The 16,030-nt window shown below is 42.9% G+C and overlaps 1 protein-coding gene across 5 annotated transcripts in view; it reads right to left on the bottom strand.

Moving 5' to 3' along the window:
* Positions 1–16,030, bottom strand: part of dpp10 (dipeptidyl peptidase like 10) — a 1,117,462-nt gene that overhangs the window by 133,967 nt on the left and 967,465 nt on the right. For all 5 annotated transcript variants that reach the window (XM_078403450.1, XM_078403449.1, XM_078403451.1 and 2 more), the window contains exons 6-7: positions 9,191–9,243; positions 472–553 (exon numbers count right to left, since the gene is read on the bottom strand). In XM_078403450.1, coding sequence (XP_078259576.1) covers positions 472–553; positions 9,191–9,243 — 135 coding nt within the window. The remainder of the gene's footprint in view (positions 1–471; positions 554–9,190; positions 9,244–16,030) is intronic.

Raw genomic sequence — 16,030 nt, 5'->3', positions numbered from 1 at the left:
AGTATTTTAACATCAACTGTGTATTTCCCACCACAGATGCTGCTTAACCTGTTAAGTTCCTGCCGCAGCTCATGATTGTAGCATCTTCTGTCTCTTGTGCCTCCTTGAAGTGTTAGATCTTTTTTCCTGCAATTTTCTTATGCCTTTAATTAATCAAACCAGCAATGTAGTTGACAATGGCCAAATGTTGTACTGTTTAATGAATAATGATTATATCAAGTCTGCTGTAACAAATGGTATATTGCATTTTTGTGAAAACTGCATTATCATTTATTCTGTTCTGAGTTCATCCAGATCCTTTAGATGAAGAAGAATGAGTCTCACCATTATGTTTTTCTTTAATATTTAAGAGCCTCCCCTCTCCCCAACGCATCACAACAGTACTGCAATTAATGCATTGATAGGAATGCTATATCAGTGATATTATTATTATTTTAAAAAAAATCACAATGAATCAAATGTAGCACTTACAAGCTGCTGTCCTGTTTTGCCCCACGCTGCATGCTGTAACACAGAATTCGCCACCTCTGGAGGATTGAGTTCTCTCACTTCCCTTTAATAAGAAGAACATTAGAAAGTTTAGCATTGCTTAAAGAAAGGGGTTGGTTAAAATTGTGGTAAACATCTTCATTATTAAACTGTTTGAAAGAGAACATCGTTGATCTCAATAAGAACCGCATTTGCTGCACAAATGTTACGAGTGTATTTCTTTACAGTATGCCAAAATAAAAGACCAAGTAAAAATACAATTAGATTTGAGTAAGAATTTGATATTTGGAATGTTGTATGCAGCCCTGGTCACTGTATTATAGCAATGATGTGGAGGCTTTGGAAAGGGTGCAGAAAAGGACCACCAGGATGTGTTCGCTATTACAGAGCTATAACTGGAGGTTGTAAATAGAGATAAATGGAACAACAATTGGATAAACTCAGATTTTTTCTCTGGAATGTTGGAGACTGAGGAGTGAAATGATTGAAGTATGTATAATTATGAGAGACATAGATCGGGTAGGCACTTACTTACTGGGTGGGAATGTGAAATACTAAAGGGCATAGCTCCAAGGTGAGAGTGTGAAAGTTTGAAAGGAAATTTATGAGGAAAAGTTTTTGCCTCAGAGAGCCCGGAACACCTGCAAGAGAAAGGTTGAAGCAGATATGACAGGAATGCTTAAGAAGCATTTCGACAGACATAAGAAAAAGCAAAGAATGGAAGGCTGTAAACATGCCTAAAAGCTGGAAAAAGCACTGTGAAGACTTACAAGGATGCTTCCAGAACTCAATGGCCTGAACTATAGGGAGAAATCGGGCAGCCTTAGGCTATGTAGGACACTGGTGGTGGTGAGAATGGTGAAAGAAACCTAGTGGCATCCGAAGATCTGCCAGGAAGCGTTGAAACGACCTATTATACTTTAGCTAGCAATTCTAAGTAAGTAAAGCAGGCTCACCATGCGCAACATGTAATCTGTACACATTAACTCATAAACTTCCATTCTCCTGTTCATTCTCTCCTTGAGACTGGTTTCAAGTAGTCTGAATGTCCAATTATTATTATCTTACTTTACACAAACCCCACTCTCTGCAGCTTCTTATCAGAGGCTGGTTTCAAGTAGTCTGATAGTCCAATTATTATCTTACCTCGGTCTTCCTCAGGCTCTGGTAGCTCTCGGCAGGGAACCACATCAACCTCAGGCGAGGGACCACATTGTTCACGGGAGCTCACTCAGGAGTTCAGACTCAATGGATCCGATAGTGCACTTTTTACTCCCCTCGAGGTCCCTGCCACCCCATGGCCACTTACTCAGTCATCGTAATGGTCCCAGCGAGATCCTTTTTTTCTTGCTATTCTTCGTCTACGAACAGGGTCGCTATGCCAGATAAGGGGTCCCCAGGGTTTTCTCGTTTTGGCGCCTGTTTATTTTGTTACCAATTGTCGTTTAATTTAGCGACTCAATCAGGCCTTTTTCTTTTGTTTATCCTATACCAAGAGATGGTATATCGCGTGGTTTTGGCTTCATCACGTTCGATAACCCGGAGGATGCCAAAGACACGCTGCAGGCCATGAACGGCCCACATATCCCAAGAGCTATGCAGAAGTACAAGCAGAGAGAAGAAGGAAATTGAACGCGATACCTGCAAGATCAAGCTGTTTGGCATTCACCCCATGAGACAGACAATGATGGAGAACAAACTGGAGGTCCACAAGGACAAAACGTTACGGGAAGCTGTGGAGATAGCGTACAAGCTGATGGAGCTAGAAGGTGTCCTTCCACTCGACTGCTGCCGACTGGTCAAGTACGATGAGTTTTATGATTACCTGGAACATTCGTACAAGGGAGATGAGGAGACCCCTGTGGGGATGCTGCTGGGTGTAGTCAAGTCAAGTCAAGTCAATTTTATTTGTATAGCACATTTAAAAACAACCCACGTTGACCAAAGTGCTGTACATCTGATTAGGTTCCAATGGGAAAAAAAAAGAAACATACAGTAGCACGCAAACAGTTCACAGCGCCTCCTCAATGAGCCTCAAACGCTAGGGAGTAGAAATAGGTTTTGAGCCTGGACTTAAAGGAGTCGATGGAGGGGGCAGTTCTGATGGGGAGAGGGATGCTGTTCCACAGTCTAGGAGCTGCAACCGCAAAAGCGTGGTCACCCCTGAGCTTAAGCCTAGACCGCGGGATAGTGAGTAGCCCCAAGTCGGTCGACCTGTGGGACCTGGAGTTAGAGAGGGGGGTTAGAAGATTTTTGATGTGGGGGGGGGGGGGCTTTATACGTGAATAGGAGGAGCTTGAAGTTGATTCTGTACCGTACAGGGAGCCAGTGGAGAGAGGCCAGAATCGGGGTGATGTGGTCCCTTTTACGGGTACCCGTCAGGAGTCTCGCTGCGGCGTTTTGGACCAGTTGCAGGCGGGACAGGGAAGAGTGGCTGATCCCAGTGTATAGGGAGTTGCAGTAGTCTAGGCGGGAGGAAATGAAAGCGTGAATGATTTTTTTCTGTGTCGTCGAATTGGAGGAAAGGTTTGATTTTAGCTATGGTTCGAAGTTGGAAGAAGCTGGCTTTTACCACAGCGTTGACTTGCTTATCAAATTTTAATGCAGAGTCAAATATCATGCCGAGGTTTTTGACATGCGGTTTGACTAGGCAGGATAGACTTCCAAGACTGCCTGTTATCAATTTGATGGAGTCGGGGGGGGCCGAATAGGATGACCTCAGACTTGCTCTCGTTTAATTGGAGGAAGTTCTGTGCCATCCAACATTTTATGTCCTCAAGGCAGTGTAAGAGGCTGTTTAAATTTGACTGGTTGTTGGGTTTCAGGGGGAGGTAAAGCTGAGTGTCATCAGCATAGCAGTGGAAAGAAATGCCGTGCCTTTGAATGATTTGGCCAAGGGGGAGCATGTATAGAGAGAAGAGAATGGGGCCTAGGATGGAGCCTTGTGGAACTCCGCAGGAGAGGCTAGCTGGAGCAGAGGAATAACTGCCTATGTTGATGGCGAAACTCCTATCTTTGAGGTACGAAGCGAACCAGCTCAGGGCAGTGCCATCAATGCCATCCGCGTACCGGAGACGGTCAATAAGGATGGTGTGGTCCACTGTATCGAACGCTGCGCTGAGGTCGAGAAGGAGCAGGATTGCACAGTCGCCGGTGTCGATGGCAAGAAGCAGGTCGTTGTGTACCTTCAACAAGGCAGACTCTGTGCTGTGGTGGGCTCTGAAACCTGACTGGAAACTTTCCAGGATGGTGTTTTGGTGCAGGTAGGGCACTAATTGGTTTAGGATTGCCTTTTCAAGGACTTTTGACAGGAATGGCAGTTTGGAAATGGGTCTGTAGTTGCTAGGCAAGGTGGGGTCTAGGTTAGGTTTTTTCAGTAGGGGCTGGACCACCGCGTGCTTGAAACTGGTTGGAACAGTGCCAGTGGCCAGAGAACTGTTGATAATAGAGAGGATGCTGGGACCGGCTATTGCAATGACATCCTTCAGAAGGGCAGTGGGGGGCAGGTTGCAGGTTTCATACATGCATGCATGCATCATACATCATACATCATACATGCATGTTTGACTTGTTGCTGGAGACGAGGCGACCGAAGCAGAACTTTCAACCGTACAAGTCGGGGTAAGTGATGAGGAAAGTGCACGTGGTTGACCTGAAGACAGAAACCCTGGCTCCACCCGTCAATATTCGGGCCTACCTCAACCAAACTGTGGCCGAGTTCAAACAGATCATTCCCCAGGCAACGGGGCTCTCTGCTGAACACATGCGCATCGTACTGGAGCGCTGTTGCAATGATCCGTGGCTGCAACATGTGCCCAGCAAAATACTGAAGGCTGAAGGATTCTTCAGGAGTAACAAGATATTTGTTGAAAGTTTGGACACGCAGGATAATCAGGCACCGTTCACCGAATCACATCTCTGGTATCTACTGGACCAGCATGCCAACACCATTCGGCTTTACGTGTCATTGCCAGAACAATCACCAGGGTCCCAAGGCCTAAGGGGCCTGCATCAAAAAGTTGCCGGAGACCCAGTCAATCAAGAAGGCAGCTTTGGGTCTGCAGGAGCATCTTCTGCAGGACGCCCGTGGATGCCATTTTGGAGGAGATCACAGGGAGACTGAAGAACCTTTCACAGATGCAGCCCTAGCAACAATCATCCTGCACTTTGGGGGGGAATGCTGATGGGATGAAAAGCGCGGAAGGCAGTGACTTTGAGACCATCGAGGCCCCACTGCGGTCGGAGGAGAGGTCCGACTCTGACGTAAACAGCGACAGGAGCACAAGCTCTGTGGATAGTGATATTCCCAGTTCCAGCCACAGTAGTGACACTTTGTGCAATGCAGACATGGCCCCCATTTCCCTGAGCAACGGCCTGGACTCTCACAGCATCACGTACAGCCACCGCCCAAAGGCTAGCGAAAGGAAGCGGGGTGTTTCTGGGAAACAGCTCCTGTGACACCATGATGGATGCAGACACTCCTCGGCCCCTTAATGGAACTTATTTGGTGTGTGATTCATGGGCTTACCCTTGGTTACCAGGTGACATGGGAGGATGGAAGTTTAAGAGTTAATGTGTACAGATTGCATTAGTCAGTGTAGGTCCCACAATCTGGCATCATCATGTTCTAAATGTTTTGTCTTGTGCCCAGGGATGTAAATCTCATGTATAAAGGTAAAGCTTTTGCATACCAAAATCAAAGAGGACTGAAAATTTAAGGCGGAAAAGTACAAGACGGGACTTTATTTTTCGGTTACATGATTTACATATAAGCAATACCACACAAGGTTAAGTATTTGCTCCCACTTTGGGCAGCCTTCACAGAGGCTTTATAACCTTAAGACAATGCAATCCTTTACTTCAATATTTGGAATGCCTAAATGTACAATTCAGTCCTTGAAACTCATTGTAGAACTTCTGGGATGCTTGGAGGATTCATCAGGGATATGGGTGCAGCATTCTCGCCCTATTATGGCTCAGGTTCCCACTTTTTCGACCAAAATAAAGTCCAAGCCATGCGATTCTGCAAGGCCATGGTGCGGTGTGCAACCCGCTCGGACGTCTCAGAGGAGATGGCCTGTTGGGTACCCATAAGGGCATCCGTGGTTTTACCAGTTTCTCCATAGCCGATGCCATGTTGATCAGTTATCATCATATCATATCATATCTATACAGCCGGAAACAGGCCTTTTCGGCCCTCCAAGTCCGTGCCGCCCAGTGATCCCCGCACATTAACACTATCCTACACCCACTAGGGACAATTTTTACATTTACCCAGCCAATTAACCTACATACCTGTACGTCTTTGGAGTGTGGGAGGAAACCGAAGATCTCGGAGAAAACCCACGCAGGTCACGGGGAGAACGTACAAACTCCTTACAGTGCAGCACCCGTAGTCAGGATCGAACCTGAGTCTCCGGCGCTGCATTCGCTGTAAAGCAGCAACTCTACCGCTGCGCTACCGTGCCGCCCAGTGCAGCTCGGTGCTATGCAACACCTGAAGGAGCAGTTAGAAGAGGACATGCATGCTGGAAGCAAATGTTCAGTGGCAGCAAGAAGAGCTACACAAAATCCAAGAGCAACTTCATCTTGTCCAAGGTCAAGGATTCCAGATTTTCTCAAGGCCAACAACTTTTGACAAAGCTGGTAACTGCTCCAATGGGATGCAGTGCCCTTATGGTTCCAACAAATATGATAATGGGTCAGGTAGTGACTGCTTACCCCACCTTTGCAATTTAAAACCAACCTCAGACATTAACAAGGGCCCAGCAGGAGCAACACCAGAAGCAGTTAGCTCTGGGCCAGTCACCGTCTCAGACACTCACTCACTCTCAGCAGTGGATGGAGGCACCTATATTGCTTCAAGATGATCAATCAACCCATATTATTCTGTCAATTGCTTACCCTCTACAACAGAACCCGTTCAGTCAGCAGCAGCTCTCCCAGTTTATCGGAGCCATCAAAGGCACAGTTACAGTAGTCTGTCTTGTTTTGAAATCAGCAAACTCTGACGGTATTAAGATTTGTATGACATAAGGTCAGGAGAATTGGGAGTCAGATGCATGGGTATAATGAAGGAAGTAGCTGGTGGCCTTTTAGTTAGTTCGGTGGACTTTGGGGATCAATATTATATTATGGATCTATCTTCGTGCTGATCATCGCTGTAATCCTTATTATACAATGTCTCCGACCACCTTGCACCTCAAAGGGACTCTGAATGAGGTTATCAGGTTATGATAAAAGGAGGGAATGTAGAGGAGGATGGAAGTTTAAAAGTTAATGTGTACAGATTGCATGCAGCGTGTGGTGACCCTGCTTTACTTACTTAGAATTGCTAGCTAAAGTATAACTGCAGAGGTTGTTGTGACTAAAGGAGAAAGACCCAATACCAAGTTGTACTGCAGAGAACAACAAGTTCTAGATAATAAGAACCGGTGCGGAAATGTGCTGATTGTATGATTAGCTGGACCCGTGACTAATGTATAAATATACTGCCAGTGCACAAAATAATTGAGTGGCACCGCGAGGAGCTGGCAAGTATGTGACCATACTTACAGTGACTCTCCCACTCCCGCTAGTGTAATAAAGTTGTGTCTTTACTATCAGTGTCTGAATGTGTTTGTTATTTCAGAGTGCGGACGGGCTTTAAAATCACGAAGTGAATGCACGTAGTCTTTATCCTAGGGTAGGGAAATTAAGAACTAGAGTGTGTAGATTTAAGGTAAGAGAGGAAAGATTTAATCGGAACCAAAACGGCATTTGTATTTTTATTCTCTTTTACTGGTGAGTAACATTTTCTCCACCAGTTGGCTGTAGCTGTGTTGTCTCAGCTAAAACCACAACAAACCCATCTTATCCCTTGTCTCAAATTTTTTAAAAAGTTGCAAGAATGTACACGTGCCCAGTCCATGTAGCAGTAAACATGACAAAATCAATAGCAGAGCCATTTCAATGTTAGATGCAGCTTGGAAAAATGCTTGGATTTACTTTTGCACAATAAATACAAAATGAGCGATTTCAGCAAGTATATTCTCTGTTCGAGGGGAAATTCAAACAACCATACACATTGAGCACTGTTTTTTATTCCTTTTAGTATGGACGCATATGTGTTTTTCTTGCAAAGAGGCAGCACATCCCACTATGTTTTGAGTCAATTTAATTTAAATTTAACTTAAATTCAGTTCTATAAATATCTAAGAGATGACTTACAGAGATTTTTTCTGTATTCATGTGCAATAAAGAATAGTCTCCACCCCAAAATACTACTGATGTGATATTTTATAGTCCATCTACAGAATTAATGGCTATTTTCATTTTAACATAAATCATATCATGACATATTTACAACAGTACACGTCAGAAAAGAAAAAATGAACAAGATGGCCCAATCATTAAATCTTCCGTCACAAAACTTTATTAGTGACTTGAAGCAGAAAAAAATCAATAAATTGCCATTAACCATTCTGTTCTTGGGAAGTAATAAACTAAACTTCCTATCCTCCCTCTTCAAGAATTCTTGACTGGCAGAGAATAATATGATGAACAGCAAATGATTTAGAGGTAAACAGCAAATGATTTAGAGGTAAACAGAAATGGGAAATTAAATTTCAGATGGGAAGTCTTTAAACCAGCCATTTGAGGATTCAGAAAATTACAGAAATTTATGGCCCTGAAGGGGGAAACAATATTCATGACAGCTAAAAACAAGCTATTTAGGATACTACACGCCACAACCCTGGATCCTACTGGATTTCACGTTATCATTTTGGTGCTTTATAAAAATAATGAAGAATTCTGCCAACACAACCCCTTCTTTCAGAAAGTTCCAGGACAACACATCTCTTCGGATGAAAATATTTTAACCTCCATTTTCCCCTGATTCTTTCATTATTTCCTTAGATTTATGTTTCCTAGCTCTGTTCCTTTTTGCCGAGGAAATTACATCTCCCTTTTTCACTCTCTTATAATGTAATGCCTCATGGAATCTTCCTTAGCATTCTTTATTCCAAAATATACTATTCCAGCCAAGACAACATCTCCTCATCTAGGATTCCTCATTCGGCCAGCATGGTCTGTACTCTACCAATCATGGAGCCACTAGAAATCTACTCCACCTGTGTGGCCTTATGTTCTTTCCGTAATTCCGTAATTCCGTAATTTCTATCATAATTTCCTATTCTTATATTTAATCCCTCAGCCAATAACGGCAAGTATCTCATATGGCTTCATCCAAAGCATTGATTTAAATACCACAATAAGGAAAAAACTGAGCCTTGTGCGAAATGTTATGCCTACAGCCTTCAAGTCATAAATCCCCATCGGTTGCAGCTCCTAGACTGTGGAACAGCATCCCTCTCCCCATCAGAACTGCCCCCTCCATCGACTCCTTTAAGTCCAGGCTCAAAACATATTTCTACTCCCTAGCGTTTGAGGCTCATTGAGGAGGCGCTGTGAACTGTTTGCGTGCTACTGTATGTTTTCATTTTTTTTCTATTGGAACCTAATCAAATGTACAGCACTTTGGTCAACGTGGGTTGTTTTTAAATGTGCTATACAAATAAAATTGACTTGACTTGACTTGACTTGACCTATTATCCTTTTCTTTCTGCCATGTGCAATTTAAATGTTTAATATTCATCTTTTGAAAATATGGTTAAACCTGAAATTTTTCAAAATAACTTCACAGAGATGTTTCACTGACCTGGTATGTATGTCATAAATAGCGTATGATGCAGTATAGGAGTAATGAAAGACCTGCAAAAGATAAAGAAAAAATGTTATACAAAGAAAGGGCCTTTCTGAGGTTATTCTATGCAGAACTACACCTTAATGAACATTGCTTTCCTTTTTAATTCTGTTATCCAATAGAATAATGAATCAAATGTAGTGATTCTCACATTTCTAAATTAATTTTCAAAGATAATATTGTGGTGAAAATTGCAATTAGCTGAAACATTAGATTGGTTTTAATTCTGATTGGTTATTACAGAATGGTCTTTAAATAATTATATTTTAATTGATACTTACCTAATTGGAATTTTAGATATTAATAAGAGAAAAGAATAAATCAACTGCTAATAACTGTGTAGCAGTTCTAAACACAGGAGAAGATTAACATTGCACCTGCTAGAAATGGGATTACAAATGTCTCACCATCCCATTTACACCTGTGCCTTAGCTGCTGATACTCTCAATGGACCTCTCTGAGCACATGATGTACCGGCTAGCAGTGATGTGCGCAGAGTGGGGCCACAGAGTTGGTCCACTGATCATTAAGAATGTTATTATATAGAACATTACAACACAGGTACAGGCCCCTTATCCTACAATGTCTGTGCCAAACATGATGCCAAGGCCAATCCTAATCTTCCTGAAAGCAATCCATATCCCTCTATTTCCTGCATATCCATGTGCCTATCCAAAAATTATATTAAATGCTACAATCCTATCTGCCTTCACCACCAACCTGGGTAATGTATTCTAAGCACTCACTACTGTCTGTGAAAATAACTTGCTCTGCATACCTCCTTTAAACTTTACCCCTCTTTGCTTAAAGCTATGCCCTCTAGCATTTCTATCCTGAGAAATAGGTTCTGACAATTTAACATGAGGGGTATAAACAAAATGCAGAAATAAAGAACTACAAATGTTGGTTTATACCAAAGATAGACACAAAGTGCTGGAGTAACTCAATGGGTCAAGCAACACTGGAGAAAAAGGATGGATGACATTTTGGGTTGGGACACTTCTTCAGACTGAAGTGTCACCCATCATTTTTCTCCAGAGATGCTGCCTGACCAATTGAGTTACTCCAGCACTTTGTGTCTATCTTGGGTTTTCAACAATGTTCAACCTCAGAAATAGTCAAATTTAAATTGAAGCATGAACCTCTGCTTGTGGAATGCAAATAAAGGTCCTCTGAATGATGGGCCAGAGTGCAGGGGATAAAGTTCGCTGCATAGTTGTTGACAACCTTCTGGAGAACTGTGACGTACTCTGAATGCAAGAGACATTTTTAGCGAAGCAAGACTTGGACAAACTAAACTCTCTCAATGATAACTCTCATGGGGCTGGGGAGTCTACAACTGACTTTGGCATGGGAATAGTCAGAGATAGGATATCAGGGGATGTGGCTATTCTATGGAACAAGAATATCTGTGTCCTGCCCCCTCCCCTGACATCAGTCTGAAGATGGGTCTCGACCCGAAACATCACCCATTCCTTCTCTCCCGAGATGCTGCTTGACCCGCTGAGTTACTCCAGCATTTTGAGTCTACCATCAATAAATGTGGTTAGGCGTGATGCCGACTGGTGTATTGCAATACACTTTGCTCACAACAACAAGGAATTTGTTATCCTAAATATGTACACACCCTATGAATGCTATCAGAATGAGGATGAATTTTAAATAGGCTTGCCTTCATCAATTCCTTTATTCAAAACAATAATTATTCTAGTGTATAAGGAAATAACTGCAGATGCTGGTACAAATCGAAGGTATTTATTCACAAAATGCTGGAGCAACTCAGCAGGTCAGGCAGCATCTCAAGAGGGAAGGAATGGGCGACATTTCGGGTCGAGACCCTTCTTCAGACTGATGTCAGGGGGCGGGACAAAGGAAGGATATAGGTGGAAACAGGAAGACAGTGGGAGATCTGGGAAGGGGGAGGGGTAGAGAGGGACAGAGGAACTATCTAAAGTTGGAGAAGTCAATGTTCATACCACTGGGCTGCAAGCTACCCAGGTGAAATATGAGGTGCTGTTCCTCCAATTTCTGGTGGGACTCACTATGGCACTGGAGGAGGCCCATGACAGAAAGGTCAGACTGGGAATGGGAGGGGGAGTTGAAGTGCTCAGCCACCGGGAGATCAGATTGGTTAACGCGGACCAAGCGCAGGATATGAATGCAGATATCACAGACAGGAACTCATTATTTGCCAATCATATGGCTCAGTTCTGTCAAGATAATAATTTTTTATATTGTCAAGCAAAGTGCTTTTACCTACAGACATTATACTTATATTAATGGGGCCTGGCACACTACGTCATGGCTAGACCATTGTATTAGTACAGCTGATGCACATTGGGGTGCATCAATTCATTGGGGTGTATAAGCATTCTGTATGGGGCAGCAATGACTGATCATATACCTGTTGCTATGTCAATAAATGTTGAACATCTACCTGGGGTATCCAGAGATGGAAACTGTGTTAACACAGAAAACCTGGACTGGTCAACCCTCACAAAGGAAGACCTCTTAGCCTATTATGCTCATACAGATAAATCCTTAAGCAATATTCATCCACCTAAAGATGCAATTATGTGTAGTAATGTTAATTGTAAGGATGTGAGGCATAGGAGAGATATCTGCCCCATGTATAATGATATAGTAAGCGCTTTATATGTAGGCAAAGCCCTACTACAAGCATAAAAATAAGACACATAACATCAGGCCTGGCCGGAATAAGTATGTAGCTGAGATACAGAGATACAGCGCAAAAACAGGCCCTTCGGCCCACCGAGTCCGCGCTGCCCAGCGATCGCCGCACATTAACACTATCCTACACACACTAGGGACAATTTTTACATTTACCCAATCAATTAACCTACATACCTGTACGTCTTTGGAGTGTGGGAGGAAACCGAAGATCTCGGAGAAAACCCACGCAGGTCACGGGGAGAACGTACAAACTCCGTACAGACGGCGCCCGTAGTCAGGATCGAACCTGAGTCTCCGGCGCTGCATTCGCTGTAAGGCAGCAACTCTACCGCTGCGCCACCGTGCCACCCAAGTCTCATGCTGAAGCCCGTGAAGCCACTAAATCATGAGCTATGGCAGGTAGACCCAGACAAGGGCCTGTGCTTGAGAACAAGAAGCTCACTAATGCAAGATATAAGTATGCTGTTCACTTCATCTGTAAAAAAGAGCAAGCCATGAGGGCTGATTCCATGGCTAAGAAGCTGTTAAGTAACAATGCTATTGATTCTTGGAAGGAAGTGAGAGTTCTTAACAACTGCAAAACAACTCTACCGTGCACTATAGATAGAATCTCCGGAACAGACAATATTGTGGAGTTATGGCGACAGCATTATAGTGCTTTATTCAACTGTGTCCAAAGTGATTTGTATAGGGTGGACAATATTGAGAGTAGTGATTCAATGGTGATTATGTCACATGAGGTGTATCAAGCTATAAACAAGCTGTCCGACAACAAAGCAAGTGGTTTAGATCGCCGTGGCTATCCCTCGAGGTCCAGGATGATGGTCTACGTTCCGATGTCAGAACGGAGACGCCTGTGCATGGGTTTGTTTAACGTGTACTTGATGTTGCACTCCAAGAAGCACGTGGTCCTTCACAAATCAATCAACTAATTCCAATGGTAAGAGAAACAAGACGATTGGAGCTGATAGATTTGTTGCAGCCTTCATCCGCCTTCACAGTCGTTGAGTTCAAGATAACTTTGTCTTCCTGGTCCGTCATTGAGGTCTTGTACGTTGGATCGTTCTTAGTCTGGACCCTCATCCTTGACCTTACTGCCATGGGTGGCCCTACCAGAAGCTAGTGCTTCTGACGGCATCGCTCTCGGAATCATGGGGGAACGCAAGCCTCTTCACCACAACAAGGTGAACGATCCGAAGACGAATGAGGGGTTTAGATCATATTTCTGCTGAACATCTTAAATATGCCATCCTTAAGTATGAGGATAGCTCCTCTCCTTGCTATTTGTTTTTACTGGCTTTATGATTCATGGCTTGTTACCAGACTCAATGTTGTCTGTTCTGTTAGTGCCAGTCATTAAGGACAAAGCTGGTAAAGTAGGCAGCCTAGATAATTACAGGCCCATAGCTTTAACCAGCATACTGTCAAAAGTCCTAGAAAGAATTCTGCTGGATAGATTAAATGAGTTTGTGAACTCCACAGATAACCAGTTTCGTTTTAGAGCTAAACATGGCACTGACTTGTGTATATAGGCCTTAAAGGAAATTGTAAACAAATATAGAGGTAAAAACTCATCAGTTCTTATGTGCTTTATTGATGTTTCCAAGGCCTTTGATTGTGTTAATCATAGAAAGTTGTTTGTTAAATTGAGTCAAAGAGGGGTGCCCAAATACATTGTGAGAATTCTGGCTTACTGGTATGCCCACCAGACTATACAAGTAAAATGGCACAATAGGGTCTCAGCCCAATTTGGGGTTAGCAATGGTGTCAGACAAGGGGAGAAGTTTGGCCCCAGTTCTTTTTAATCTCTATATTGATGATCTGTCCAAGCAATTGAAAGCCTGTAATACTGGGTGCATGATTGGTAATACTCCAGTGAACCATATTATGTATGCAAATGATCTTGTGGTCCTTAGTCCATTTAACACTGGTCTCCAGCAGCTCCTTACTATATGTTCTGTGTATGGTGTGGAACATGATATCAAATATAATGCTGTTATGCAAATTTATTTCAGTTCTGTTAAGAGTGCTGTTATGATTTGTAGAACCAAAGAGGATAAATGTCTAAAATTTCCTGATTTTAAATTGTCTGATAATAATCTTAGTGTCTGTAATAAGGTAAATATCCTGTAAAACTATTACAGAACAAATGACAGATGATGAAGATATTTATAGGCAATGCCGCATGATGTATGTACAAGCAACCATTCTCTTGCGCAAGTTTAGTGCATGTACAGATGTAGTGAAGATGTCTCTGTTCAGAGCATATTGTACACCACTCTATACTGCACACTTGTGGTCAAACTACAGAAAAGCATGCTTACAGAGACCTCAAGTAGCTTGTAATGATGCTATGGGAATATTACTTAAGAGACCTAGATGGTGTAGTGCAAGTGAAATGTTTGTGGCTGCAGGAGTCAATACTTTACAAACTGTCTGAAGAAATCTTATGTATGTTTATTTGCCGGATTAATGACTCTGAAAATAAAATCATCTTGGCATTATAAAACATAAGGTTTAGCACTACACCTGGGAAGCTGGCCAAGAATATAAAGAAGGAGAGTAAAAGCTTCTTTAGATATGTTAAGAGAAAAAGAGTAGCAAAGTCAAATGTGGGTCCCTCGAAGGCAGACACAGGTGAAATTATTATGAGTAACTAGGAAATGGCAGAAGAGTTGAACAGGTACTTCGGATCTGTCTTCACTAAGGAAGACACAAACAATCTCCCAGAGGTACTAGAGGACAGAGGATCTAGGGGGTTAGAGGAACTGAAATAAATTTGCATTAGGCGAGAAATAGTATTGGGTAGTCTAATGGGACTGAAGGATGATAAATCTCCTGGGCCTGACGATTTGCATCCCAGAGTCCTCAGGGAGGTGACTCTAGAAATAGTGGACGCATTGGTGATCATTTTCCAATGTTCAATAGATTCAGGATCAGTTCCTGTGGATTTGAGGATAACTAATATTATCCCACTTTTCAAGAAAGGAGCGAGAGAGAAAACGTGGAATTACAGACCAGTTAGCCTGACTTCGGTGGTGGGAAAAATGCTGGAGTCAATTATTAAAGAGGTAATAACGGTGCATTTGGATAGCAGTAAAAGGATAAGTCCAAGTCAGCATGGATTTATGAAAGGGAAATCATGCTTGACTAATCTTCTGGAATTTTTTGAGGATGTGGCATGTAAAATGGATGAAGGGAACCAGTGGATGTAGTGTATCTAGACTTTCAGAAAGCCTTCGATAAGGTCCCACACTGGAGATTGGTGAGCAAAATTAGAGCACATGGTATTGGGGGTAGGGTGTTGACATGGATAGAAAATTGGTTGGCAGACAGGAAGCAAACAGTAGGAGTAAACGGGTCCTTTTCAGAATTGCTGGCAGTGGCAAGTGGAGTGCCGCAAGGCTCGGTGTTGGGGCCGCAACTGTTTACCATATATATTAATGACTTGGATGAGGAAATTAGAAGCAACACTAGCAAGTTTGCAGATGACACAAAGCTGGGTGGCAGTGTGAACTGTGAAGAGGATGTTAGGAGGTTGCAGGGTGACCTGGACAGGTTGAGTGAGGGCAGATGCGTGGCAGATGCAGTATAATATAGATAAATGTGAGTTTATCCACTTTGGCAGCAAAAACAAGAAGGCAGATTATTATCTCAATGGTGTTAGGTTAGGTAAAGGGGAAGTGCAGCATGACCTGGGTATCCTTGTACACCAGTCACCGAAAGTTGGCGTGCAGGTACAGCAGGCAGTGAAGAAAGCTAATGGCATGTTGGCCTTCAGAACGAGAGGATTTCAGTATAGGAGTAAAGAGGTTCTTCTGCAGTTGTATTGGGCCCTGATAAGACCAGATCTGGAGTATTGTGTACAGTTTTGGTCTCCTAATTTGAGGAAGGACATCCTTGTAATTGAGTCAGTGCAGCGTAGGTTCACGAGATTGATCCTTGGGATGGCGGGACTGTCATATGAAAGATTGAAAAGACTAGGCTTGTATTCGCTGGAGTTTAGAAGGATGAGAAGGGATCTTAGAAACATATAAAATTATATAAGGACCGGACAAGTCCAATACAGGAAAAATGTTCCCAATGTTGGGCGAGTCCAGA

The sequence above is a fragment of the Rhinoraja longicauda genome, chromosome 8 (assembly GCF_053455715.1).
Source record: "Rhinoraja longicauda isolate Sanriku21f chromosome 8, sRhiLon1.1, whole genome shotgun sequence".
Lineage (NCBI taxonomy): Eukaryota > Metazoa > Chordata > Chondrichthyes > Rajiformes > Arhynchobatidae > Rhinoraja > Rhinoraja longicauda.
The sequence above is the reverse complement of the archived record's forward strand: the minus strand, read 5'-3'. Positions and strand labels throughout refer to the sequence as shown.